The sequence below is a fragment of the Ascidia mentula genome, chromosome 5, assembly GCF_947561715.1.
Source record: "Ascidia mentula chromosome 5, kaAscMent1.1, whole genome shotgun sequence".
Taxonomy (NCBI): Eukaryota; Metazoa; Chordata; class Ascidiacea; order Phlebobranchia; family Ascidiidae; genus Ascidia; species Ascidia mentula.
Window position 1 is genome coordinate 10,482,428 of NC_138570.1, and position 27,518 is coordinate 10,509,945.

The following is a 27,518-nucleotide window of genomic DNA, read 5'->3' on the forward strand; positions in this document are numbered from 1 at the left end:
ACGAGATGTCCTCTTTGACAAGTGCTCCGAGGGTGATTTAATAGCGGTGATTTAAATCTGCTCGATATTGTTGAACCATGCACATTTTGTTGATGTTTTGGAAGGACGAACACATTGATCTAAACTTGCACAAATACAATCGTCAAGTCATGCGTATTTTGTGATGCAGGCACAACATGTAGGCCTATGAGAGAAACGCTACAAAAAACAATACACTTCGGTTGAAGAACGAAAGTTCGATACAGCGATCCAATTATAAGCAGCCGTGTTGTTGGAAATTTCGAAACGATCTATCGATGTACATTGAACTACTTGCATAAAGCTGTTTCCATGAACTGTCAGGCACCCTTGATGTCAGTGGTTTATCTCTACGTTTTTCAGACCACATATATTTATTTTTAGACCGCTATATATTGTGGAATTTGTTTTACCACTTTCAGATGCAGATGGCTCTTGCATTAAAAACCAACTTTGCCCATACCCCTGGTATATAGTCTAGCTTTAACAATTAGAATTTTAATTGCACTTACTCGAACTGCCTGGAAGTTGTGTCTTATGTCATATCTTTCGTTTGTGGTAAGTTTAACATTATCTGACACTCAGGTACTTTCGGCGGCACTACAGCCGAATTTACGTCGGCATTATGTGTGGTTTAGTTTAACCGCAGGAGCCAAGTGCGGAACGCAGAAGTGCTATTCTCTCTAAATTCACTCAGGTTAAATTTCAACTGTTTTGCCGCTCACTTTTTTCTTGCATTTTCTTTTACACATCAACCAACCTCTGCTTGCATTTGGCAGATCGCTGGTTACTAATTATATGTGGATGCGCATCCAGATAAACCAAATATAGATATTGAGAGATTAAAATCTTGAAAAAATGTTAAATAATAAATGTTTAGCACGTATCACATCCAGTTTGGCGGCTTTATGTTCCCAAACAGCACCTCTGTCTAGACATGAAGTCTTATATATGACATGCACAAATCGGAAGAAATATATGTTTGCCATGTTGTCGCACATGTCACCCTTACTAGCCAAGATTGATCCTTTACATGTGTTGCAGCCGCAAGCCGTCGTCGTGATTTTAGCTCTGTATAAATAACCCATTTTGCAACTAATCTAAATGGAGATGCGTTTTACGATATACATGGCAAAATAGAAAGGCTGCGTATATCTGCAACTGATTATAGGTTTGCACTGGTTGCTCATGAGATATTCTTCTTGGCACGCAAGTGTTACTTCACGAAGGTAAATTTGTGCTGTCAAGCGAGAAGTTTGTCTGCGGCGCGAACAAGAAAGCAATGCACTGTTATATCTTATACTTAGCTCTGTATGTTAATGCTTAGGGCACATTGTCATGATTTCTGGATCTACTTCAGTTTCTGGATAATTATGTGCTGATTAGATTTAATGATAAGGCAGTATAGGTAATTAAGCAAACCCAAAGCATTCCTCGGCATTTGAAGTTTTTGTCACAGCAATTCATAGTAGTCAGATTTACTGTTCATCAGTTGAGGAAATCTCTGGATTTAGTTTTATGTTTTCTATCCTGTATTGCGCAAAAAATAATTGCGTCTTGCTAAATAATGCAGTTAAGTACCACTTGACTAGCGTATTTTTTATTTCAGCAGATCAGTATGTAGAAAAAGTTATATAAAGCCGAGAAATTTCCGACGAAATACATTAAAGTAGTTTTTAATAATACCTTTTTGCAACATATAAGCTGTTATCACACAATTGTAAATTGGGTTTGCAAAATGCTGGTGAAGAACCAGCTTTTGTAACTTGGTTTCGCAAAATTGTTCAACCGATGAAATGGAGTGCAGACATTTTTTATAAGAGTTTAATGATCAACTCGTCTACTTTTGCCATGTTGACACAGAGTTCGCGCAGAAAGCAAAGTTTTGACTTAATTAAATTTAAGGATGGGCAAAGTAGCTTTTAAGTAAAACTGCTGACAAAAGTTTTTGTATGTTTTATATAGGTGGTATCAGAATATAAACTTTGAAAATGGCTGATACGTTAGCATCCACCGCCGAGCCCTACGTCACGGGTAAGTTAACTTGAATAAATTTCTTTCATGCCAAAGGGGTTTAGTCCCGTTTGTACGAAAAGAAAACAACAAAAAATGTGTTCCAATATTACAAGGATCATCACCAACACTGGAGAAAAACATGTTTCAGACTGTGGACTACGTTATTTTTGCAATAATGTTGCTCATTTCTGCTGCAATTGGTTTGTTTTTTGCAATTCGCGATAGACAAAGAAAGTTTGGCAACGACACAACCGAATACTTGATGGCAAATCGTCGAATGACCTTCGGTGAGCCTTCTAAACACGAATTTCGATTGCAATTTTGCAGCCAGTGTGCTATTTTATGATGCGGCATTTTGCAGGACCTGTTGCAATGAGTCTAATTGCCAGTTTCATGTCCTCCGTTACTATCCTCGGCGTACCGGCGGAGTACTACATTTACGGAACCATGTTTTCGTATTATGCAATTGTGTACGGCACAATTTGCTTTGTCATAGGCTGGATATACATGCCAGTGTTTTATGATCTGGGTATCCACAGTACTTACGAGGTAAAGCACTGACAATTTACTTCCAAGCAAACTGTAATGACTTCATTACTTTTATAGTACCTGGAGTTGAGGTTTCATCGAGTTACCAGGCTAGTCGTAACCTGTATGTACTTCCTACTTTCGGTGTGTGTTTGCACTGCGCAAAGCAAGCATGTTTACTTTTCAATAACTTTTATCGATTTCTTAAGCTGCTGTACGGTGGTGTGGTGGTCTATGGTCCAGCACTGGCTCTTAGCGAAGTCACTGGTTTTGATATGTGGGCTGCTATTCTCTCTACCGGTGTAGTGTGCATCTTCTACACAGCACTGGTATTCCTTCAAAACTATAATTGACGTTTCTTTTACAAAAATTATGTCCTTTTGTTCTTTAGGGCGGACTGAAAGCTGTGATATGGACCGATGTCTTGCAGACTATAATCATGATGTCAGGATTTATTGCAGTGGTAATACAGGGCAGCATTAACCACGGCGGATTTGGAAATATTTGGGACGCAGCAGTGGAAGGCGGGCGCATTGACTTTGTGCAGTTAAGTGGAACGGTTGAGCTTTCTCTCTCTTTTACCATTTCTCCCTCAACCCAATTTTGTAGTGGTTCTTGACCGACTTTAACGGGTCAATGACCTTCTAGTGGGTTCAGTTTACTTTATACCTAATCTTTGGCATCCAGTTTTGAAGCCGATCCTCGCATACGCCACACGTTTTGGTCGATAATTTTTGGTGGAACAATTTTTTGGTTGAGCATCAATGGGGTGAACCAAGCGCAAGTTCAAAGATACGTATGTTGCAAAACAAAAGCCCACGCACAAATGTAAGTACGTGGTGTTTCGACTGTTATTTTCTGCAAAGGTTTTGTTTGGGAAAGCCTGCGAACTTTTTTGCTAAACTCACATGCATACATTTTCAAGAGCCATACTTTTGGATGGGTTTGGTCTGATCGTTATACTGGTTTTGGCCGGAATGACCGGCTTAACTATTTACGCCACTTACCGATTTTGTGATCCACTGGACACACACGCAGTGAACAAATCTGATCAGGTAAATAATTGTTGTTTACTATCGAAAAGCCTAAATGAGATTTTTTATTCTTTACTTCAGTTGTTTCCTTATATTGTCATGGATACTTTAGGATACTTGCCAGGCGTTCCGGGTTTGTTCGTAGCTGGGGTTTACAGCAGCTCACTGAGGTACTTATACATTGCAGTTAACCGGATATCTCAAGCTGGCCGTATTTCGGCAGCAACATATTTATTTTTAAGTTAATTATTTCTAGCACTATATCTTCTGGAATGAATGCAATGGCTTGTGTAGCCCTGGAAGACATCATTAAACCAAATACCAACTGGAATCCCCACAAATACCTAATGACTTCTAAGATTTTAGTCATAGTGTTTGGAATAATGTACATTCTTTTGGCATACATGGCTTCAGTAGTAGGCGGACTAATTCGTGTAAGTAGGCTGTTATCGTCAATTACCCAAAGGCGATATTACACATATTTTGCATTACAGATGGCTTATAGCATTCTAGGGATTATAGGTGGGCCGATTGTTGGCGTTTTCACAATGGGAATTATGATGCCTTTTACCAACCATTGGGTAAGTACTTTTTCTACCCACTGTTTAGACGAATCGAGTATTTTTGAAGCTAAAAAACAAGACGATAGATTAAATTTATCCACTGTGTCAAAATATATTTTTTAGGGTGCGACTACAGGCGTTATAAGCGGTTTAGCATCAACTCTATGGGTTTTCATTGGTTCGTTAATCTATCCAATACCGCCCGAATTTCTTCGTGTGTTGCCACGTTCGACAGATTCGTGTCCTTTCAATGCTCCAAGTATTACACCTGCAAACAACACAGCAACGGTGGAAAGGTAACTTGTTTTTATTTGCACTCTGATGTTTTCAAAAATTAACGTCATATTGTTACAGACCACCGATAGCTGACTTTTACGCATTGTCGTATATTTACATTGCCCTTCTTGGATGTTTAACTTGCTTGATTGTGGGAAGTATCGTAAGCCTCGCTACAGGTGATGTATATAAGCTCAGTGTGTGTCTACGGAAATAAGCGCCGGTCGAACACGGACATGTTTTTAATTTCAATATAACGTGTTTCTTTTACGACGATGTTAAACTGTGTAACACACATATAAACAAGTGTTTTCACTTTACAGGTTGCAGCAAAAAAAATCCTCCTGCCCGTAACCTGTTGTGTCCCTTGTTTTTTGGCGAGGAGGAAAACTCGGCGTTGGAGAGATCTTCGAGTTGGTCGGCTGCTTCCCATCACATGATTCGCAACGAAGGCAACTCAGAAAACCAGGAAAGTCATCCTCTGAATGTGTTGGAAACTGAAGGAGAATCTAAACCAAAACACGCGTTTAAAACCGATGGGGAATCTAACTTTTGAAACATTGTCTAGCAGAACACAATCTTGTATCATGACAGCCACATCATGACCAAACTTTTTTCATTTTCTAAAGAGCAACTGATTACACCAGTTTGGCAGCAACGAAGTTTTAAGCCGTTTTGCGTAGGAGAGATGGACCTAACATGAAATCACAAATGATTGGGCATTTTTGTTATTTCTTTTTGCAAGTTCTTGAATTAAATCATGTATACCGCTCATAACAACAAATGCAATTTTTTTTGTTGCCTTAACCAACAGGCGTACTATAAACTCCAAATAACAAAAATGTGTCAGAAAGTGGGATATGTGTAAATAGGCCTAATCACTGACAATTTATATAACACCTCAATATAACCTGTTCTTCAATAAACCTAAGTCCTTTGGATTTCAATTTTTTCACGTCTTTTTATGTTTGAAAGCGGTTTAATGATAAAGAATGTAAAATTTTGTGGAAAAAGAGAAAACGGAAAACATTTCCGACGGTTCGAACCAGGTGTAATCTCTATCTGTTTCTAGTTATTTTTTCTGTTGTAACTGTGTAACAAACTTGTCGTTCGACATTCCTTAAGGCCCCTTCGAAATTGAAAACGCTTTCCAATGGAGCTGGCCTCAACTTTAAGAACAATGTACCTAAGCAACATAGGAAGTTTATATAAATTAGTCAAATGTGTAACAAGAATTGGCATACAAAGAATTTTTTTGAGAGTTGCGTGAGACAAAATATAATCCTATGCTTGTTAAAATGATTTCCGCCATTCATAATCTTTTTTTTTGCTATGCAATGGTGCAAAAATCGCTCATGTTCATTTTAGAAAACGTAAATAAGGACATTAATTTGTTGTATGACTTGCGTGCTATTCAAAGTATTTAGCCTACTTCCATTATTCACAAACTCAAAGAATGGCCCTTATAGCCGATATCGGGCCCCACCAGAGTGAGGTGCAGCCGGTGTGGCGCACCAGGGACCCCTGTCTGATAAGAGGACCCATGAACGGCAAATAGGGGTCAGTAAATTAAGGGATTTTTATCCCAAAAGGCTGGGTTTCTCCGACAATGTCATGCGGAATCTGAATTAAAGGTACTCGCACCGGTACATTTTTCGCTTTTAGGCCCATACTTTTATATACACTTGCTTTTTGAAAACATAGCAATTAAAATTGTAAACACGCGTTCTGAAATTCTTTTGAATTATCAAATCACCATTCCGGACTAAATTGCATTTAAATAATTTTTTTTACTAATCATATCACATGTGGCCGGGTTTACGTTGTAAAATTAGATCCCTTTACTATCTTGTAAACGTTTTAAACAGGTGTTCATTTTTAAGAAGCTTGTTGGTTTTATTAAAGAAAATCGTACGACTTTAAACCTACTTTTGTAAGAATCGTTTAAAATTGCCATTTGAAAAACATTTTGCATCGTGCTTTTTAGAATAAGATTTCTACCTAATAGTAACATAAACGCACACCAATGATTTTCATTGCACATACAATACGTATTGTGTACAAACTTTCGCCGACGAAGCGAAAAAAAGCGAAAGGCACTCAATAACCATTTAAAAAAACTCAGTGATTTCATAAACAGATAACATATTATTCGGATACGAAGGTGCTCACTGCGGGTATTTCCCGTTTTAATACATGCCTCTGCAGCTGCAAGGCTGGTGCTTAACTCGGAATTATTTTTGTGTAAACTATTATTCTGCGTTATGTACATGCCTCTTTCCAAAATTTTTACTATGTGAAGAAGCACAAAATGCCTCAGTCACAAAAAGTATCTGGAAAAAGGTATTATGTTGCTGTGTTGCAAGCATTTATTCTATTTGATAAACGGCTTTACTGTTTTAATCGAATTTTTTAGACCAATGCGTTGAAAAATGTTTTTAGTAAGGTCCTGTAACCAACAACAATTTTTTGGATTCGTCTTCATTGTTTCTAAAAATTTGCAAACCACCTAAGTCAATGTTACTGTTGTATTTAGGAATGTGAACTTGAACAAAAGAAAAGTGAATGGAGCTGAAACATCACCAAGTAAGCTGCAGCAATGCATACTAGATACTACTACTACCCATGTATTTTCTACAAAAGAAATTTTTCATACATTTTTAGAAACTGAAATCACTCCCTCTGGTGATGCACAATTGCAAAAAGAAATTAACTGGTGCATTGAACAACTAAGAATGGGAATTTTTACTCAAAAAGCAACAGCAAAACAAGGTTTTTGGTTTAAACTAATAGCTGAGGCACAACTTGTATCATGTGTTTTTGTTTCGCTGTAGTTCTTGTTCTTGGAAAGTATACCCTAGCTTTAGAATGTCAATGGATGGTGTGATCCAAGTATTGTTTGTACCTAGCTCAAGAAACTGAAAAAATCATCAAAGTTCTAGCATCAACCAAGGCCCCACTAGTAAAGAAAAGGCAACTAATGCACCAGACATTTGGTGACTACCGCAAGAAAATTCAGGAAAATGAAAACAAATGGGATAAAGGTTGTTAATACAGCAATATCATAAAATTATAAATTTTCATTTTACCTAGTAACCTTGATCAATCAAGGTATAGTCAGTAAAATGTAAAACATACTGTCTTCAAAAATTGAAATATTAAGATCTAACTAAAACTGCAGATGCAGACCTAGCGATCACCGTATATGTGATTTACTGTTGTTGTTTTTCAGACATCATTTATTATGTTTACTGTAGAGACTGAAGATGCCCATACGGCAAAATATATATTCCTGATCAAAAGCCAGGCTGATCCTGTAGTAAAAAGCTACTGCAAGTAAAAGATATATACTTTTATTTCCTTGGCTGTGAAGCCTGTGAACCTTACTTTTATTTACCCTTTGTTTTTTCTTGTAATGTCAGAGAATAATACATTTTATTTTAGATGCAATGAAGCAGCAGAAGGAATTTGCCTTTACAAGCTCAGCAACCACAACTTCAAATTCAGGAAGGTTTTTACATTCATCGCAATCAGGAAAAGTCACCACTGCAACAACTGCAAGTGCAATGGATGAACATAAGCACAACAAACATTTTTTATTTAATTTTGCAATTAACAATGAATGAGTGTTAGTATTTAAACTGGTTGACAATCACTATTATTTTTAGAACACAAACAGTGAACCAACACCGTTTTAAAATAATAATGTTTTACATTAGCATTGTCATCCAGCAAAAAAGTGTTATGATGGCTAGTATAGACTCCACATTATGCTAATCTGAATCATAAAGTGACACCAATAATGTGAGAAAACTGATCTGTGATTACTGGACTGGTTTTATTGATAGGAAATCAAAACCCACATTTGGCCCAACAAGAGGGAGGCAAACAATTTTTAATACCACCTAGCACTTACCACAAGGGCATTTACCTGCTATTCATTACTGATTGTCGTGTGATATGATACATCGTTAAATGGGTGCTCATTAGTGGCTGTTCTTTGGGGATTTGCTGCCAAATAACAACGCATTTGATCCCACAAAGCAGATATTTGCAGTGCCAGTACCAATACAATTTTACTGACTTGGTAGTTTTTTGGGATCGCCGGTGCATCGTTCCGGTAAGAAATTTAAGCTGCTTTTCTATGCTGAAAGACATAGGCATATCCAGGGGGGCGGAAAATCTTTTGTGAAATACTTTTGTATGTTTTGATAGCTAAATAAACACCACTGTATTTCTTTTGTCGAAATCCCCGTGGAAAACAGAAACTTTCTTAACATTCACCTAAAAACAACATCGTGCCTAAACTGCACATTCCAAACATGGAGCATTATTACCGAACACGTGACATAGTTATTGAACAAAGTGTCATTTTTCGTTCATCTAAGGACGAAATAACTTTTTTCCAGTGGTTACGTTATTGCAATGGGATGCAGTTTCGCTCAGCTGTGCTTAAAGTGATGTAGTTTCGTTGGTAAACACGTTGCAATTTTACGCATGTATTCTACGTTTTGAAGTTGGACTCAAATGTACAAAGAGGAATAGCGGGCCACCGCATGCAAAATAGTTTTTATTTGTATGTTTTCTTGACTACGTAACAGCATCATAGACAACTTAACAAGTTGTCTATGGTAATAGCACAATTAATCCCGTTTTTGGTTACAAATATATTCAACGCATTTTATTCAAAGCAACAGTAATGAAGCTACTGCGAAATTAGTGACAACTCGCATCGAGATACGAAAAAACCTTTAATTCCAGGCAGTAAAGCACGGTATGGCAACTCTGGCTATATAGGGGTCTAATACTTATTGCATCGTGTGAATTTATTCGTGAAATTGATTTCCCAGAAGCCTTCAGAAAAGTCATCATTAGTTTTACCGAACGACTCAAAACTTAGAAGGACTCAGATGGTTTGGCCATAGTGTTTCCACCTTATTTTCTCCGTAAAGTTTGGTGCCCAACGGATGACGGTGATTGTATATAGTCACCACAAAGTGGAAGTCTTTGCTTGGCCGTTTGGTCAGCAAAGACGTCTGAAAGTCACACAAGCTGCACTGGTGAGATCTTATAGGTCGAAACAATGGCTATCTGCATGCAGCTTACCCAAAATATTAAAGGTTGAATTCACTACAACTTTAACGCTCCCTGAACGGACTTGAACAGGGCCGGTCGTAATGCCCTTTTTAGTGACGTCTCCCTTTTAAAGATGAAAGGGATATCCCCCGACTAAAGATAAAAGTGGACAATGCTGTATTTATAGGAAATAAAGAGACGAAGGAAAATTTTTGCCAACTTAAATAAATTTGACTTTTTCAAATTTAGGTTGGTTAACGGCGAGGTCGAATGAAACTTTTGGGAACCGGCCCTAGGTTTGTATTCGGAGTTGGCGAATGGGGGCGATCGGCAATATTGCGTCATGAGTTTTTGGATTAGTACCCCCTCCCTTCTAGAGAAGACGTCTGTATCGGCCCGTACATGAATTTGGGTATAGGGGATAACCCGGACAGTAAGTTTGAACAGACATTTTTTTCTGTTTATTTGTCAAATAAACAAGTCGGGACTATATCAGCACTTGGACTTTGCCGCATGAAATAACCTATCATTCAACATTTCTGAAATCGGGGCGTGCTGGGCCACTTGCTGTTTGGATCCCTCCAAACGCAAGTATGGGACTTTCTAACGCTTTGAAGGTAGATCGTGTTCTTTTCACGGCAGCAGGATTATCTTGAATTTGCGGCTCAACAATTTAATTTTCGGAGCTCGTTTCGGGCCACTGCAAAATTTAGATGATTTTATCCAGTCTTAGTTTATTCTCTTCTATGACCTGACAATTTTGCCGAAAAGTGTTGTCTTCTTGACATCATATATAAGTTAAGAATACACGTTAAAATAACGACAAAACAATTAAAAACCTTGCTCGTTGTTGGCTGGTATGTCTCTTTTTTTAGGTCCGATCGAACGAAAAATGGTACTTGTTTCGTAACAATGCTCCATGTTTGGAAACAATGGTTAGTTGTAGGTAGGGTATCGATTTATGCCTTTTTCGCCAGCATTCTAAGTGTTCGATACGCAACGCCGATGTTCGACACAGACGGCGTGATTAAATGTTAAGTTACCGGTATGCAGCAGTACTAACAGACAAACGCTGTTGTTATCTACAAATGTCCATAAATTGAATTACTACAATAACTTTATTAAGGCCTAACATATCGATCACGCCAAACTTGCAACATTCACATCGATCTTACTAGTTTTCTTTTATCGGAGATTCGACGCCAACGATTTTCTAATTAACATGTAGTTGTTAATTTTTTGCCGTAGATGCTAGTGGCAAAAGCGACTCAAAGACGTTGATACCAGTATAAGTCGTTTAATTTTAAACCGCAAACAAATATTTTGGGAGAAATTTGTATTTCGAGTCTCTATCAAATAAAACCATTTAACTGAACGGTTACGTAGTGTTGAAAACTTGGCATCGTCGTTTGGGATCCCCACCCAAGATAAATTTGACTGTTTGAAGCATTGTTACCGAACACGTGGCATTGTTACAAAACAAGTAGTAATTTTTGTTCAATCGAAAAGAGACTTAGCGGCCTCTACAACATGCAAGGTTTTTATTTGTTTGGTCGTTATTTCAATGTGTATTCTAAACTTATGTAAGTACAAGAATCATGTAATCGAAATATGGTCATTCTCGTGCGTTAGTTACCAAATACGACATTTTTCTTTTCGATACGTACGACAATTTTTCTCAAGATGTTCGACACGCAATAAAAAATCGACGCCTTGGTTGTAGGTTTAACGCGCTTAATCACTGAACGTTAAAAAATTTAAAGTGAGTGCTGAAAGTTTTTGCATGGATTTTGTCCAAAAATTTATTGCAGTATGCGTTTATTTGGCCATCTAAACAGGCAAATTTATTTTGGGTGGGGATCGCAAAAGATATGATGCCATTAAGTTTTTAACACTACGCAACCGCTCAGTAAAAGCTGCAGAGTCTCGAAATACAATTTTTTTCCCAAAAAATTTTGTGCGTTTGAAAGTAAACGACTTATACTGGCACCAAATCTCAAACCACTTTACCACCTTGACAAATACATGCCAATAGGGGAATCGTTACAGTCCAATTTAAAAAAAAAGAAAACTAGTCGAATATGCAATAAACCAACAATTAGGCTACTTTATTTTGGCGATTGCTGTCTCAGGCTTAAAATTGACTGCCCCTAGGTAAGGCGACTGTCTGTTTTGAGCAAGTTCTTCAAACCTTGCTTAGCTTTCCAGAACAACATGGACAACAGTTATAACTCTGAGTATTGTAATTAAACAAATAACCCGAAGCTTGGCAACAATCTTTATTTTGATTGGTAATGCTTTGTTTCAGAAAGCAGCATCCAATAAAGTATCAGAATAAAATGGAATAGAGGAGAAGGAGTTGGAGAAAGAGATACAGTCGATCTTGTGCGAGGTCAAAGGACGTACCGTATTTTACGGACCATAAAGCGCACCCGATTATAAGGCGCACTGTCAATAAATTGCTTTGATTAGTGTTTTGTTCATACATAAGGCGCACCGGGCTATAGAACGCAACGTATTTTAAGGAGTATGGGTTACCGTATAAAGCTCATTAAACAAAAACTTGTTACGTAATAAATGTAAGCAAATCACAATAGTATGAATATCACAGTTGCTAGTTGCTTTTACCGTAGTTTATTGTGTAAGACGGTGGTTTATTTATAATAGTATCGGTACTGGTTTTGAGTGTAGGCAATAAAGCACTACTTGATCCATACATTAGGCGCACCGGCTTATAAGGCGCACGATCAATTTATGAGGAAAAAAAAGGATTTAAGTTGCGCCTTATGGTCCGTAAAATACGGTAATTCGCTGAAACTGGTCACGCATGATGGACACCAGCAAGTGTTTACAAATTGTCTTAAAATGCTTTTTTTGCAGCGATACGAAATACGAGGAAAACGTGAAACAGAGAATGTATGTAATCCAAGGCGCTTTACAACACTTATGTGCGCTGCACTTTACACATACAAATTGAAAATCTTGGTTTCACTAATAAATTGACTTTTGATTATAATTTTCTAAGTCGACATGATTTGATTGTAAACTTCCTGGAAACATAAATCTTTTGTTGAAGTGTTTTAGTAATACCTCATTGTGACGTAAAGTGCCTTGTCCGAAGTATCCATGACATCTTGACTCCTGGGAGTAATTCACATGTTTTTTCAAAAGCGTCATTTGGGGAGTGGTTTGAAGAAAGTAGTACACTTCAACCAAAATATTTGGAAACTACCATAAAACAAAACTTTGTAATAACTAATGTAGTGACAGGACCTTCTCCGAGGAAGAGCAGTGACGTTTGCTCTTTGCTTCGTTACGCTCGAGCAACTTTGCGACAACCATTCCCAGAGGATAATTTGCCTCCGGATAAACCATTTGTTTCGTGTTTTAAAGCTGCAGCTGCCAAAAAGCTCATTTGTTTCTGCAGGAAAGGCTTGATACCTGCACTTTGATGTAAAAGAGATTTTTAACCTGAAGAATCAGCACGAAGCATCTATGAGTAAGTTCTTTCAGCAAACTGTGCAACTCAACATTGTGTAAAATTATTTAGAGCGTTTTTGCGGTGTTATGTGATGATAAAGTGGGTGTGAGTAGACCTACCATACATTCTCCTTTGGAAGACATGTGTTATATTCTTAAAAATACATCTTAGGACACTGAAATTACCCAAAAGTCTTCTAAAACAGGTTGCGCCATATATTGGCCTATAAATTTAAATACTGTGCCATAAATTTACTACTACAGCATAAACAAATTATAAGTTTACCTTACAATTGTAATAGTTATGGCAACATAGGTTAAAACCTCACACAGTTCATGAGAATTTTTGTGACAAATGAGTGCAGGCCCTACAAAAGTGTTTGCCTTTTCGATTGTGTTATACAAATTTTTGTGTACTATGTGTTAGTGTGCACTTGAACGGATAAGATTATTAAGTGTTTTGTGCAATGAGTTTGTAATTGTTTTTATTTTTAAAATCAGTCCACATCAACTCCAAGAACTCTATGATGTTTAATCGACGGCACCGGGGATGGATTCAAACCACAATCATTTTAATTTTGATTGTTGCACTTGGCTATGGGGTGTATCTGTACAATTTACTCCAAGGAAAAATGCAGCATATGGACATAAAATCTCAGAGATTTCAGTCACAACACCAATCGTTATCATCCCAACTTCAAGGTAAACAGTTTTTGTTATATACTTATTATATGTGTGTTTTTATGTTTTCTTTTATAGTTGTGTATGAAGACAGATCCAAGTTAGAAGGTTTTTTGCAAAAAGAAAAAACAGATCATCAAAGCACAAAAGATGGTAACACCTGGTTTACTTTGTTGCCTTCAAATAAACTAATCACAGCATACACTGGTGTTGTTGTTTTATATCCACATGTAGATATAAAACCTGGAAATTTGGATATTTGTTCTGAATATATATTTGTATATACTGCAAGACTTAGACCTAGTGAAAATGTAAACTCATGTCCATCACACAAACAAATTCCATGAGCATTGTTTACATATAAAATTATTGTGATCATTGGGCTGTCTGGGTCTCTACTTTGTGAGAGTCTGATTATGACCAACGAATAATTGGTCATGATTAGATAATGTAAACAGATGTAGTAATGCATAGGTACATATGCTAAGGGAGACATCCTAAAATATTGTTTTAACTTATAGCCCTTATTGTTTTAAACAGTAATTTGATGTTGTTATATAAAATATAAATATCACTTGCAGAATTGGAACAACATCTTCAGTCACATCAGGTTGCGCTTGAAAAGCTGGACAAAGAACACCAACTTAAATTTGAGGAGCTAAACAGCAAACACCTCAATTCTCAGGTTATTTTAACTTTGTACTAGTTAGTTTTGGTATGGTTGGTTTTGATTGTGATGAAAATACTTGGCAAGTAGCATATATGTGGAGGCCTGAAACAGTTGCTTTGTTGTTGTCAATTATGATCAAAATTCATTGGAGGCTCATAAAGATTTAGCTGTATTTTAATATTTGAGTAATATATAATGCTATTTTTTGCACATATACAGTGGTCACTAATGTTTAGTTTTATTTAACAGGAGCAGTTAAAAGATGCAAATAAGAGAATCGATGAGATCAAGGCAAAAAACAAAAATTCTGCCCAACAGTATGAGGAGCAATTAAACCAGTTGCAACAACAACTGCAAGAGAAATCTGGTCTTCAATCCAATGTCAATGATCTTCAAAGTACTTTTATATGTAAGAATTTAAACCAAGGTTTTTACTTCAATTGATATTTTAGGCAAATTCACTCAGTTGCAAAATGAACATGACAAACTCCAGCAGAACCACAATCAACTGAAAGTAGATCATGTGGTTAATCAGGTACAATTAATTCATTTTTTCCTTTATAAACTTTTTGCGTAAATGCATATTGGTACCATGCTTCTGTAAATGTGTAAACCTATGGTTGTTTTACAGAAAGAAGTTGGCAAATACCTAAAGTTGCACTCCTTGTTATCTGGCCTTGGAGCTGATATTCTTAAACTTGACCACCCAAATTTAGGCAAATTGCGTCCTGATGACAGGGCCATGGTTTTTGGTAGGTCATAACACAGCTAACTAACATACAGTGATTCCTGGACATGGGTTAGATATACTTGGGTATATAGGTATAAAAAAAATTCCGATGTTGAACAACTATGACATTATTTTAACTGTCAGTGTTTTTTTTTTTCCTTTCATACTTTATGTGACTTTTTATCACAGCTCATTTTGGAGGGGATCCCAAAAATGCACAGTTAATGGAAAACAATCGTGAAAAATTGCTGCAACAGCAAGAAAGCAGATCAATGTTGCTGGAAAAACAGCGCCTGGAAAAGCAGCAACGGGACAATATGCTGGCTGCCAGAAACAATGCGCAACAACAAAACGAAATGCAACCCCTTGATCCAGAGAAAAAGCAAGCACCACAAGAAAACAGTGAGAAATTGGTCCCTGTTTCAAATTGCCGCCTTAATGACTGATGTAATGTTGTGCTTCTAGACATATGTCTATTGCCAAAAGAAGTCGGAACATGCACAGCATCAATGCATAGATATTATTATGACACACAAGTTAACCGTTGCTTGGTTTTTATTTTCACTGGTTGTGGGGGAAATAATAACAATTTTGCGTCTTACAGAGAATGTGAAGAAAAATGCCATGGTAAGTTCTGCAACAATGCACACATCTGTTTATGTTAGGTATACTTTAAGTTAGCGAAAGAGTTTTACCACGTTTTTTAAACAACCTGTTCATTTTGAAGCTTACTACTGACTTCCTTTTTTTGACTTTTTTATTTGGTGTTTACTTGAAAAAGTCCAAAATTCGCCATGAATTGTGGCAGCAAAATTTACTGCAGGTTTGTGGCAATCCCACATTGTTTCAACATTTTTTTGTTTATAAAGGTGTGAGTGATCCACAATCAGTTTCAACTGAAAAATCACACCTCCCAGATCATCCTGTGGATAATCATCAACTTAATGATCAGCAGGAAGATGCAGATCCCCATGAACAAGCAGATCATAATAAGAATAATGAAGACCCTGTTAGAGCTCAGGAGTACCATAAGGACCAAGATCAGCCTGAAAATAATGAAAGCCAGGATATTCAAGGTATGCTACCAACTTTTATTTGTCAAAACAAAAGCTGTAATGTATTGATTTTTAACCTGGTGTATGTATCTACATTTGTCAATGATGCTCTAATTTTATTCAAGTGTATTGAACTATATGCCATTGCTTGTTAATTGTATCACACTACAAATGCAATTCAAGATCCGGCAGCTGCATTATATATAAAACAAGAACTTGATTGTTAAGGTAATGAAGTTTTAGGTTGTTACATTTTGCCACTTTTTACATTGGTGTTATGTTTTGTATCAAAAATACCATAAAAGTTTATTGTGATTGGCATTGTTGTGCTGTGCTCCAATTGCCAGTCATTTATAACCTTATATGTACAGGCACGTTTTTCTAGTGCATTCATATTGATAATTAATCAACAGTTTAAAATTATTAGTAGATGTTTCTATACGTATACATATGTTGCCATGTATGTGAAACTGTATTGTACAAATTCATTACAAAAATGCATGTGTTGTTATCATTTAGGAATTTAAAATGTGGTGAGCAAAACTTATTTATTCAATCGATAGTTTTGTTCAATAAATTGTAGTTTAAACACAGCTCAGAAAAATATCTTGAAATATCTTCAATTATAAATGGATATGGCCTTTTGAATTAATTCAATTGAACACTTTCAGATGTTGGTGCCGAGCATGAGACAGACATTGAGCGAGAAGACAAAGAAAAGGCTCCATCTGAAGAAAACAATGACCAAGTTGAAGATGTTGACAGCATTCAACAAGAAAACAATCTTTCGGTTTGTGACACAATCTGCTGTGATATTGTATTGGAATCATGAACAAGCAAACCTAATGCATTTGTTTATTGTCGCAGGAGGACAGAGTTGATCATGGAGAGAATGGAGGTGAAAAAAGTGAAGAATTGAAGCAAATTGAGATGGAGGAAAGAAAAGCCAAGGAGGCTGAACAGCTTGCAAGACAGGAACTTGACCAACAAAATGACCAGAAAGTAACTTAATTTTGTTGAGGTTAAATCGCCAAACAATTACTTCATTTTGATGGTAGTGCTGTGAGCTGCATGCAGATGGCCATCGTTTTCACCTATGAGGTTGCTGCACATTGGTCGAGACAGTTGCCATCTGTATGCAGCTCACAGAAATGATATTGTTGACTTCATGCTTATATATTTGATAGTACTTCCCGGTGCACTGTTTTGATAAGAGGCTGACAGTAAAACATTTATATTAGCATGAGCTTCTGAGAGCTTGATCTCACTTTCTCAGGTGCTGCAAGTGACATGCTGTGACGTGAGCACCTGTGGAAGTGAGATCAAACTTAAGCTAATATAAATGTTTTATAGTCAGTCTCTTATCAAAACAATGCACCAGCAAGTGCTATAGTTATAGACCAGAGACTGACACAGTGCATTAAGGAAATTTATATATATTTGGTAGTGTTCGTCAAGACAACTTACACTTAAGTTTTAATAAACCTGTGCAGTAAAATATGTCAGCATCTTTATTTAAGGAATTAAAAAATGGTTTTCTTTAAATCATACCACCACAGTTATAGTTAAAATGTCACGTTACTGGCATTGGGAACTATCACACTAGCATAAAATTATACTGTCCCATTCTCATTAATGCTGACCACGTTTATGCTTGACTGGTTGGATTAGGACACAGCTAGTGAAACCTCTGCCTTATTGTTGGGCTTGAGTTTACTGTATTTGGTATGCAATGAATGGAACCATTTTCTGCAAGAGCTCTATATTATAGATCAACAGGGCATGTTTGTTAAAACTGTTTTTGTCCCTATGTTTATTTCTCAATCATGAATAAACAGTAGTTGTGGATATAAGTGACAAAAACTATAACATCCAATGTGTGCCACAAAATAAAGCATTGGTTTTTTTGTCCATGTGTTAAATTTTGGTCTGATTTTAAGGATGAAAACAATGATAAAAGCGAATCAAAAGGAAATCCCATTGAAATGCTCAAGGAGTTGCAAGAGCAAAACAAACAAATTTTGAATGTTCAAGCTGCACAAATTGAGGAGCTCGTTAAGCAGAAGCAGGCAGATCTGCATAAAGGTACTGGCAGATATTTTTAAGCTTCATAGATGATAAATTCAACTTCCTATCAGGCCAAGTTCATGGGCAAATTTTTGAAGAAGAAGCCAAAAATCTTGGGATGGTTAACAACAAACAACAACAATCTGATAATGATGAAGATGCCGAACAATATGGTATGTTCTTTATATTGCAGACAACTAATCTCAGACAAGGAACAATTTTGAAAGCTTGTGTGGTTACTTGTGCATATTTTTGTCCTGTAAATTTTAATTAAATGTAAACGCTTTTGCTAAGAAACAAAGCATAAATAACATTTTTAGTAAAATTTTGTAACAATGCAATGTACATAGGACTGTAAGTTTTAGGGAGCAAGTTATTGATGTTTGCTGGGAATGCATATTTTATCACAAAATATATATGTAGCTAGTAAATTTCTTCCACATAAGCCTCTACAATATCCCCACTGATTAATACACACACAGATGAAGACAACGCACAAGTGGATGTACCACCTGCAGAACGACCACACAAGGAAGATCCTCAATTTGTTGGTCATGCTCCTGTTGGCAACGAGAATGACCACAATCGTGGTGAAGAAGATGAAGTAAGATAACTTCATCGTGTTTTCTTGTAACAGAAAAAACACTTGTCAGCTGTTTTGACCATAGTTGTCGTTAAGGTATCTCACTGACAAAGCAAGGCTGTGGAGTGAAATAATTCTAAAAAATGGATGTAGGTGTTTTTTTTAAATATCACCGCATACTATATATATATATAGAAATATATATATATATTGTTATGCCCGTTTAAGATTTCGATATTTTTGTGCTTGTGTCACTGCTATAGAAAATAATATGTTGCTTTTGCTCTTCGTCATTCAACAGCAAGGTTACAACGGAGAAAATGACAACGGCGAAGAAGAGGATGACGAATACGCTGAAGAAAACGACGATAACAATGGATACGGTGACAGCAAGGAAGATGACTTCGAAAGCGACCCTGATAGTCGACATCAGCAAGCCCTGGCGCAACCTGACAAGAAGGAAGCTCGAAGGCGAGAAATGTAGCCACAAAAAGCAAACTGAACACTGTAACCCCAAACACAACGTATGCACTACGTTTTTTCCATTGTTAAAGACTGACCCTGTTGCCGATAGAATATAGTTGCCTTAGTTGTGATGAAGTATTGGTGGACACGCTGAACCAATCGCTAGCCTTTGCACAACAAACTTGTTCGGTCGCTGACTACAGGTGCTGCCGTGTGATCATTTTTCACATGTGGAAATTGCAATTGCGCTTCACTTTTCCCCAAACACAGCAGAAATGTTAAACGGTGTTACCTATCAGCGATTTGCCAGTTTCGGTTGTTTTATCCTAGAAGGTCAACCACAGTTCAGCCGATCCTAAATGTGCCGGAAACAAATATTGTGTTCAGTAAAACCTTGTGCAAAACGCTGTCACTGACGTTTCTGTAATTTTTCTTATCTCGTCAGATTTATCCATGGCATCACTTTTATGTCCTAATTCTTTCCGTGATATTTTAACCAAACGACCAAACCATTGCATTATATCTGTGGCCTTGTTGGGTCAGAAAAATTTTTCTGCTATAAAATGTATAAAACGTAAGTTACACGTTATACCAAACTCTGATATTTCGCAATATTTGGGGATTTCCCACTGGCACTTTCTCGTGGACAAGCTGGTGAATGTTGTGCGTTACGTTTCACCATGCGACATATCATGTGCAGTATATGTGGTTTTACGTTATTTTATGTTTTATGGTGATCGAATCGCCAATCTAAACTAAGTAGGAATAATGCAAAGGGTCTCGATATTTTACTCCTGTAACACACAACGCGAAAACATTATTTTGGCCGCAAAATGTTAAAAACGTTTGACGTTGGTATGGTAGATATTTCTGTCGGACACCAACGACAAATGTGAAATAGATCTGCTGCTCGTAACTCTTAATCTAATCAACTTGCCCATTCTCCCTTTGCAATTAGTTCATTTTTTGAAGATAAATAATTATAAATAATTGTTTGCTGTTTAACATTAAACTGAACCTGTAAACTGTAAAATATCTGCGAATGGACGCATTTACTGAAGTTGATTGCTCCCTGGACATGGTTTCACTGTTGATGCAAAGCATTAGAAGCCGCATTAGCATAGTCTTAGCCGTCACTCGGCTATGATAGCTTCATTTTTGCTGTAATTTTGTAATTCAACAGCTAGTTTGCAAACAACATTTTTCTGTTTTAGCAACTGTTATTTTTGCAATATTGCCTTGCTTGGTTACTGCGCACACCACAATTTCGTGCCGTCAGTTTCATTTCGAACAGGTGCGATTTTGTTAGATCTTCATGTTTCTTTAGCGTCTGTGCTGCACGCTCAAAAAACTTATACATCGTATTATTTAAAATAAAGTTTGAAATGAACGTCTGTCGCATTTATTCCATGTACGAGCCAACGTATAGTGTTTCCTTTTTTTAAATACGATTTTGACACAAATTTTAAAAACATTGGATAGAAAATATAGATAATTCTTTCAGCAAGGAATTAGGATTGCAAGAAAAGACAATTAATTGCATGAAACAATTAAAATAAAAAGTTTTTTTATATTTGTAAGGCTTTATAACAACCAATTATGTGTAGTTATTTCTATCAAGGTAAGGTACCCATGAACAAAAGTACACTAATCGCCTGTAAAAGCTGGTGATTACAATCGATACAACAAAACAATTCGTGTTTAAACAAAGTTAAAGCATTTTGCAATAGAAATGAATGAAGATACCAAAAAAAAGTGTGATCAATAAACATTCTCTGGAGAAGTCGGACAGCATATGCGTCTTTTCAATTTTTTTATTCTATACCGACGATTTCCTGTTTTTTTTTGTCAACGTTAACAAGAAATTTTAGTAAGTGCACGGGTATTACCTAAACACAGTCACAAGTGGTAAACAAACAAGGTTTGAAGCAAACGTTGCAAAGAGTCGCACAGAAGCGTAAGTCACGAAAAATATGTCATAGTATACTCGCAATTACGGAATCGAGTTCATACTCACATACACATGCGTGCATTTTTTTTATATACGGCACAAATTTGAGTATCTCGTGGCGGTGGTACTATTGCACAACATTTTCTGTATACGTTCGTAAAAATTACTTCCGTTTCTTTTTCTTCCCGCTACCTTTCTTGCCCTTTTTGCCTTTCTTTTTTTTCTTATCTTTTGGTGGCTCTGGCGGAAGCTCAAAAGTCAGGTGGTCGTTTTCGCCCGGCAGTTGAGCATTACTCGTCACTCCGTTTCGCTTTTTTACTTCAAGTCCTGAGGCAAGTCCACTATAGTTTAAACTCTTTTCACTTCCATACCCAGTGGTTTGGATTCCTGTGGCTGTGGAAATTTTGTTTAAGTTACAGTAGCATGTCCAGTATATGTAACGTGCATATACCTTTAGTGACGTGGGTGGCTAGTATATCTTCCAGTCTGTTGCACACAGCAGCCTGCTCTTCAGTTAGATTAAAACGCACGTATATTGAAGAGGCTACCAGTGGTATTTCTGTCAATTCAGATGCATCCTTCAAAAACTTCTGGCCCAGATTTAGCAGCGTGCGAACCAAACAGAGCCACATGACGTACTTCATTCCTACAAAGTGTAGCAGATTACATTAATAATTGCACTGAGATCAACATCAGAAATTTAAAAAGAATATCACACCTAAGTATATTAATGAATCGTGTGACGTATAAATTAAATATGCATGAAAATATACAGCCTACAAAGCAATACAAACTCAGTTAAGCAAAATAGGATAATTTTACTGCATTTGTAAACCTACCAGGGTGGTTCGGGTCTACTCCTTTTGGATTTAATTCTCCAATGTCAAACGATGACCCCGTGAACCCTTTCCAGTACTGAAGATAATTGAATATAGTTTCCACATTTTCGACTTTCCCTTTCTTAATTGACTTGTAAAAGTCCCTTGCTATCAAACTGAGGCCCCTCAGTCGCGCAACCAAATCGATGTATTTGCGAATTTTGTTACATTCGCCGAAGTAGCGCCGAGTGGCAAGAATTTCCGACCTTTCTTTTAACTTTTTGTACGTTTTGGCTGCGGTTGTAGATTCTTTGTCGTCAAGGCGCTGAGCTTTCTCTAAAGCTTGCTGAAAAATAAAATACAAGTTGTGTATATAGGTGGTATGGGTGGTATAGGTGGTATAAGACCGTTACCCACATAACAATTGCCTTGGCTCCAAAGGGCACAAATGACTTGATTCTACTATGTATATACATTAACAATTAAAATAAATGATTCTAACAGACAAAAAACATTTGTAATTTATGGTTCGTGTAATATAAGTGGAAATAAACCTTCCAATTTCACACACAACAAAATATCAAAAAGTTTCTGATGTTGCAATGCAACTGTTTTTCTACATATATAGTTCGGTATAGATTTTATCGAACAAACGCCACAAATAACGTCTGTGGTCGTTAACTTGAGTGTAGTTGATGTTTAACAAGTATCCTGTGCGTGCTTGTGAGTTTCCTAGCGAGAATCGAACAAAAGACTTGTTCACTGACAAATCTCGTAACTTAGGAAGCTACTTCAGCTATAAAAACAACCCCTGGAATATGTGTTGGCAAGGAAACATAGTCTATATTCGTCATAAAAAGTCATTGAAAAATGTGGAAAAATAAAGCAAGCATGCCCAGGCTATATCATACCTTAAACTGCTCGAATTCATCCTTTTCCCAAGCAACATACTTTGTGGTTACGATACTCATGTGTCGCAACAAAAAATCAACAAAAACCTTCCATTTGTCTTTCTTTTTTTGAAGGGACTTTTCTGCCTTTTCGAGTTTCTTTTGTTCCGCTGGAGATAGCGTTGTCTTATCAGGTGCTGTGTCGATTATACTAAAGTTGTCTGCTTCCATTTTGTTGTGCAAGCTGTCCCCTGCGGATACCTTTTTTTCACACAAAATTTACTCCAAATGTTCAATAGCTTAAAAACTGCTAAAAAATGGTCAAAACCTGACTGTTACTTCTCACTGCATCACCAAACGAGAGTAGTAAAAGTTTGATACTTTCACCGTGGCAACAAGTAATAAAGCGCAATGTTGCTTGTTCAGCCAACATACAATAGGTTCGCCTACTTGCCCTGTCGAACGCCAGCAGAGTCTCTATTTTTACAATACGTCAAGTTGTTTGTACAGTGATGGGGCCCAAGAGGCTGACGGCGCATGAATGATTTTGCCTCGCCGTAACTAATATCTGACAGATTTATGTTTGCCTACAAGTATATGTCCTGAATCCTAAAAAAATTGATTCAGTAGCGTCATTTTTAAAAACTTTTACGTAAGCTAGAACTAACTTCACAATTCTCAAGCGTTGCTGGTTCACCGAAAATAGCTGTAAAAGGTCAGAAACGATGGTAGGTCACACTTCGTATACACGAACACCGGTATCGCATTTCTTTTGATTGCGAGTAAAATAATCTCTCGCACAAAACAACAAGGTAGCGTTGTTTGATCATTTAAACCCTTTCGTTTCTGATTATTGGCCTTTAAAGTTTGCTCATATTTTGTTTGTATTGAGACTGTAAATCCATCACCGCAGACGCACAACCCACTTGAAAATCGTAACATTGATACTTTTCAGTGACATTTTGCCACACTGCATGGTAATAAGTATTACACCGCGGACTTTGGTACACGAAATGCGTTAAGTAGGCTACTCTCTTTCTTGGCGTACTTTTCCAAACTGTAACGAAAGGAAGGACAAAGCAACAAAAAACAATACAACTTCGCGACGAGTCATTAACTTTTTGTCCTGAAAGGTTCAAGAGCTTTTCTGGCCTCTTTGAAGTTTTTGTACGCTAATTTTTGCGGTGATACAATACTCTGCGTGTTCTTGTTACAGAGACTATAGCCACACTAAAAAGCTAGCTAATGCTTTCAAACGTAATTTTTACGTCTGAAACAAGGTTGGCGCACCTACGAAAAGTAAAAAATAAAGTATAAAAATTGGTTTTCCTAATTCAACCGGGGAAAGTTACATTTAGCATAGCTAGCTTATATTGGTTTGACTCCTTAAATTTAAATTTTTCATTATAAGGATATAACGACAGTTGCGAAAACTTTATTTACCATTCGAAGTTATGCTGCGATCGGCAATAGTGTGGGGAATTTTGACTCTTTTTTGTTGATTTAGGCACAAAGACAAACACAACATAAACCAGTGTGTTTAAATAAAAACTTATTAAAGAACTTAAAAATGAAGCATTGTGTTAAGTTTTTGCTTGGGACAATATCCTTGCATCTTGAAATTTGAAAGCGTTTGCCATCAAATGAGTGTGCACTTTTCCGACCACCTGTCACAATACCATTATCATATTTTGAACCAACTGGGGAGCAAGCAGACAAAAAATGACTTTGCAAAAAATAAAGACCCGAACTCTCTGGCGCTAACCTGCAGCCAGGAAATTGTTTTTAGGTGGGGCTATGACGTCATTTCGCTTGTGGAGAAAAAAGAAACAATTGGTTCTCGAGCCTTTCAGTGTTTCCGAAAATGTTTTAAAACGCTGAGAAAAATCAACAGTTTCCCAAAAACAATTTCTTTTATAACTATTTTTGAAACAAATTAAATCGACTAAGTAAATTTTTGGTATTGGAACCTGAGCTGTAAAAAAATAAACTCCTGTTGGCAGCAATTAGGTAAAACGTGTAAGTGTCTATGGCGGTGGGGAAACACTGCAATAACGAAGATCGCCTTTTCAGTGCATTGAGCTCATCTTTTATTTGCTAAAGGCAAACCGTGCAGTATGTTGCTGATCTCGGAATTTTTTTGTTTCTGTCTGCTTTAGTGTTTATGGCCTGATTGTTGTTGGGCTTAGCGCAAGAGTTTTTGTCGGAGTTTGTAAGACACTGTGTACTGCGTTCGTGTAATTTCAGCAAATTTCGTATGATTGCTTAGGCGTCAGCGGCGTGTGATAAAGTTTTCATATCATGAATACTATACTAATATGTTAAAAACGATTAACGTCCATATTTTGGTGTGAAGTGAAACATATTTGTATAGTCTTCTGTCAGATGGAGAGTACGTACTGCGCGCATTTTTTTGCAACACATTTTTGTTGCAAAATATCGGTTATGTTTGACATATATGTAACTTACGGCTATTAGATCACCATTTATGACTTCGTTTTGGAGTCAACCACCATGTGCATCAAATGTTACATATCTCGTTTAATTGCATGTACTATAAGGTATACATTAATGACCTGTTATTTAACAGAAAATAATGTATAACTAATTTTACTTTTAATATAACACATTTTATCAAGGTGTAAAATTTCATAATTACTAGTTTGTGTAAAATTTTTATTATTAATACCAGCAACGCAGTAATATTTTATGCAATTAAGGGCGAGATCCCCTACTTATTTGTGAAGGTTGCCTGTCAAGTTGTTCGACCCCCCTGGAAACTACTGAGCTCTTGTAGCTCAGTTGGTAGAGCATTGGGCCTGGTTAGCCAAGGGTCATGAGTTTAAACCTTACCGGGAGCTTAATTTTTTAAATCTTGGTCCAACTTGTCAGGAAAAAGTGGCTTATCCAGCTAGGCTGCAATGCCTGGGCTGCGAAGACTGAAAACCTAATTATACCAGCAACATAGTTTTAAAAATAAAAAAGGATCACTTCAGTTATTTTTATTTTGACATGTTTTGCCACTTTTCTTTTACTTAGTGACACCTGAACACTTTTTTTTGTATCTTTGTGGCACTGAAACACTTTCCAATTTAAAAGTTTAGTTTTGGCGCTAACGATGTTGAAGTAAGACTTTTACTGTGCGAGTAAACAAGTATTTTTATGCATAGATACACCAAGATAACTTTGCAAAAGTAATTGTTGGTGAAATATGCAATATCTATATAATACATAATTAGTCATTTAGAATTAATGATATGACTCTTGCTTTGGCATGTTTAATATACACTACACTTACACTGGCGAAAACAATACAGAAAAAAGGTTTCTTTGTCTGATACTTATGTTCACTTTTATATGTTTTGTCCATAATTGTATGTTGTTTAGATCCTACAATTTAAAATCAAGCTTCTTTGCAAATATGTTTTAATTTAAGACATCACCCATAGAAAATATTACACAAATGATATAACATGTGATAGATAGAATACTAATAGTATGGTGTGCGTAACGGTCAAGTGGTACAATGCAACAATCTGCACAGCTTAAAAAAAACATACTGCATACAAGTAAATGTTTAATATATTCACCATCAAGCAAGCATTTAGTATCTTTGTTAATACTATAAATTCCTATTGTATCTTTTATCTTTTGTATAGTATCTTTGTTAATACTATAAAAAGAGTTGCATAAAAGGAATTTATAGTATTAACAACATCAAATAAACAATTTTGTAACATTCGCATAAAATTAAACTTTTAGCATTTAAGTTTGATAAAACAATATTTTTTTGAAGTAAATGATTCAGAAAGTACCTTGAAAACATGTGTTGGTACCTGATGTTATGCATGTGATAAATTGGGAAGAACATAACTGGAGCTTTGTATCCTAGCTAGCTTTTATCCATTTTTTTTTTTTCAATGCAAAAATTAACCAAACCAAAACCTTTAGTTGAATTAATTCGAATGTTGTTTATGTCATCTTGTGGGTATGGTAAAGCAAGTTATATGTAGAGCATGTGTTTTTTTGTATGGATGCCCTGTATGTTGTACAAAACAGTTGTCAGGAACTTTTCACAGTAGCAAGTTGAAGCTGTTTAAGTATAGTACTGCCAAGCATAATGAAAAATATCCAAGGCTTCTATGTTAAATTTAGTTTCTAATGCTAACAAAAGTTATTTAGGCTGTATAAAAATGTGAATTTTGTTTAGCTTGATATTATGACATTTAGTAAACAAGTATGTTTGTTTTTTGTTACTTTGCAAAACAAAATATTGCACAATGGAATAGGGACTGGTTCCCATCTATTGTTGTTCAGCTTATTTATGGTTGTGCTTATTTGGCAAATCATGTCTGTGGCTCCTAATTTGGTTCAATTAAACCCATTGGGGATAAAAGGAGTTGTATAAAGTTTTTTTCTAAATAACAAAGCTTTGGAAAATGTGCATTAAAATTAACAATTTGCCTGGAGTGCATCTGCCGCTGGCATATGTTGCAAAAATATGTTCCTTCCATAGTTATAATTTGTTTTTTGGGCCTCTCTGTGTGTGATTATCATCGTACAACAAACTGGTGTTACAACAAAAGCTAGGAGTGTTGTGTAGAGTCTTTTGGACAT

The 27,518-nt window shown here is 36.4% G+C and overlaps 4 protein-coding genes across 4 annotated transcripts; 3 read left to right on the plus strand and 1 right to left on the minus strand.

Annotated features, from left to right (window-relative positions):
• The first annotated feature begins 1,156 nt into the window (after positions 1–1,156).
• LOC145902389 (sodium-coupled monocarboxylate transporter 1-like) lies at positions 1,157–5,345 on the plus strand. The gene is made up of 15 exons (XM_082990336.1): positions 1,157–1,247; positions 1,984–2,052; positions 2,148–2,321; positions 2,396–2,583; positions 2,641–2,706; positions 2,772–2,891; positions 2,954–3,108; positions 3,250–3,390; positions 3,488–3,617; positions 3,678–3,766; positions 3,853–4,030; positions 4,091–4,177; positions 4,283–4,455; positions 4,514–4,614; positions 4,759–5,345. The coding sequence occupies exons 2-15, from the start codon at positions 2,010–2,012 to the stop codon at positions 4,989–4,991; spliced, it is 1,878 nt and encodes a 625-aa protein (XP_082846462.1). The 5' UTR covers positions 1,157–1,247; positions 1,984–2,009; the 3' UTR covers positions 4,992–5,345.
• A 1,239-nt stretch (positions 5,346–6,584) lies between these two features.
• Positions 6,585–8,769, plus strand: LOC145903453 (uncharacterized). Its single transcript, XM_082991533.1, has 5 exons — positions 6,585–6,778; positions 6,972–7,021; positions 7,100–7,207; positions 7,345–7,479; positions 7,880–8,769. The coding sequence occupies exons 1-5, from the start codon at positions 6,747–6,749 to the stop codon at positions 8,059–8,061; spliced, it is 507 nt and encodes a 168-aa protein (XP_082847659.1). The 5' UTR covers positions 6,585–6,746; the 3' UTR covers positions 8,062–8,769.
• A 4,068-nt stretch (positions 8,770–12,837) lies between these two features.
• On the plus strand, positions 12,838–20,627 carry LOC145902143 (uncharacterized). The gene is made up of 16 exons (XM_082990015.1): positions 12,838–13,010; positions 13,493–13,693; positions 13,751–13,825; positions 14,254–14,357; positions 14,592–14,739; positions 14,795–14,877; positions 14,974–15,094; positions 15,262–15,474; positions 15,538–15,699; positions 15,942–16,148; positions 16,799–16,917; positions 16,995–17,129; positions 18,068–18,212; positions 18,266–18,367; positions 18,677–18,798; positions 19,079–20,627. The coding sequence occupies exons 1-16, from the start codon at positions 13,007–13,009 to the stop codon at positions 19,259–19,261; spliced, it is 2,124 nt and encodes a 707-aa protein (XP_082846141.1). The 5' UTR covers positions 12,838–13,006; the 3' UTR covers positions 19,262–20,627.
• Positions 20,628–20,706: 79 nt separating this feature from the next.
• On the minus strand, positions 20,707–23,259 carry LOC145903170 (uncharacterized). Its single transcript, XM_082991243.1, has 4 exons — positions 22,923–23,259; positions 22,033–22,357; positions 21,645–21,839; positions 20,707–21,586 (listed from the first exon to the last, which is right to left on the minus strand). The coding sequence occupies exons 1-4, from the start codon at positions 23,130–23,132 to the stop codon at positions 21,357–21,359; spliced, it is 960 nt and encodes a 319-aa protein (XP_082847369.1). The 5' UTR covers positions 23,133–23,259; the 3' UTR covers positions 20,707–21,356.
• Between the last annotated feature and the right edge of the window lie 4,259 nt (positions 23,260–27,518).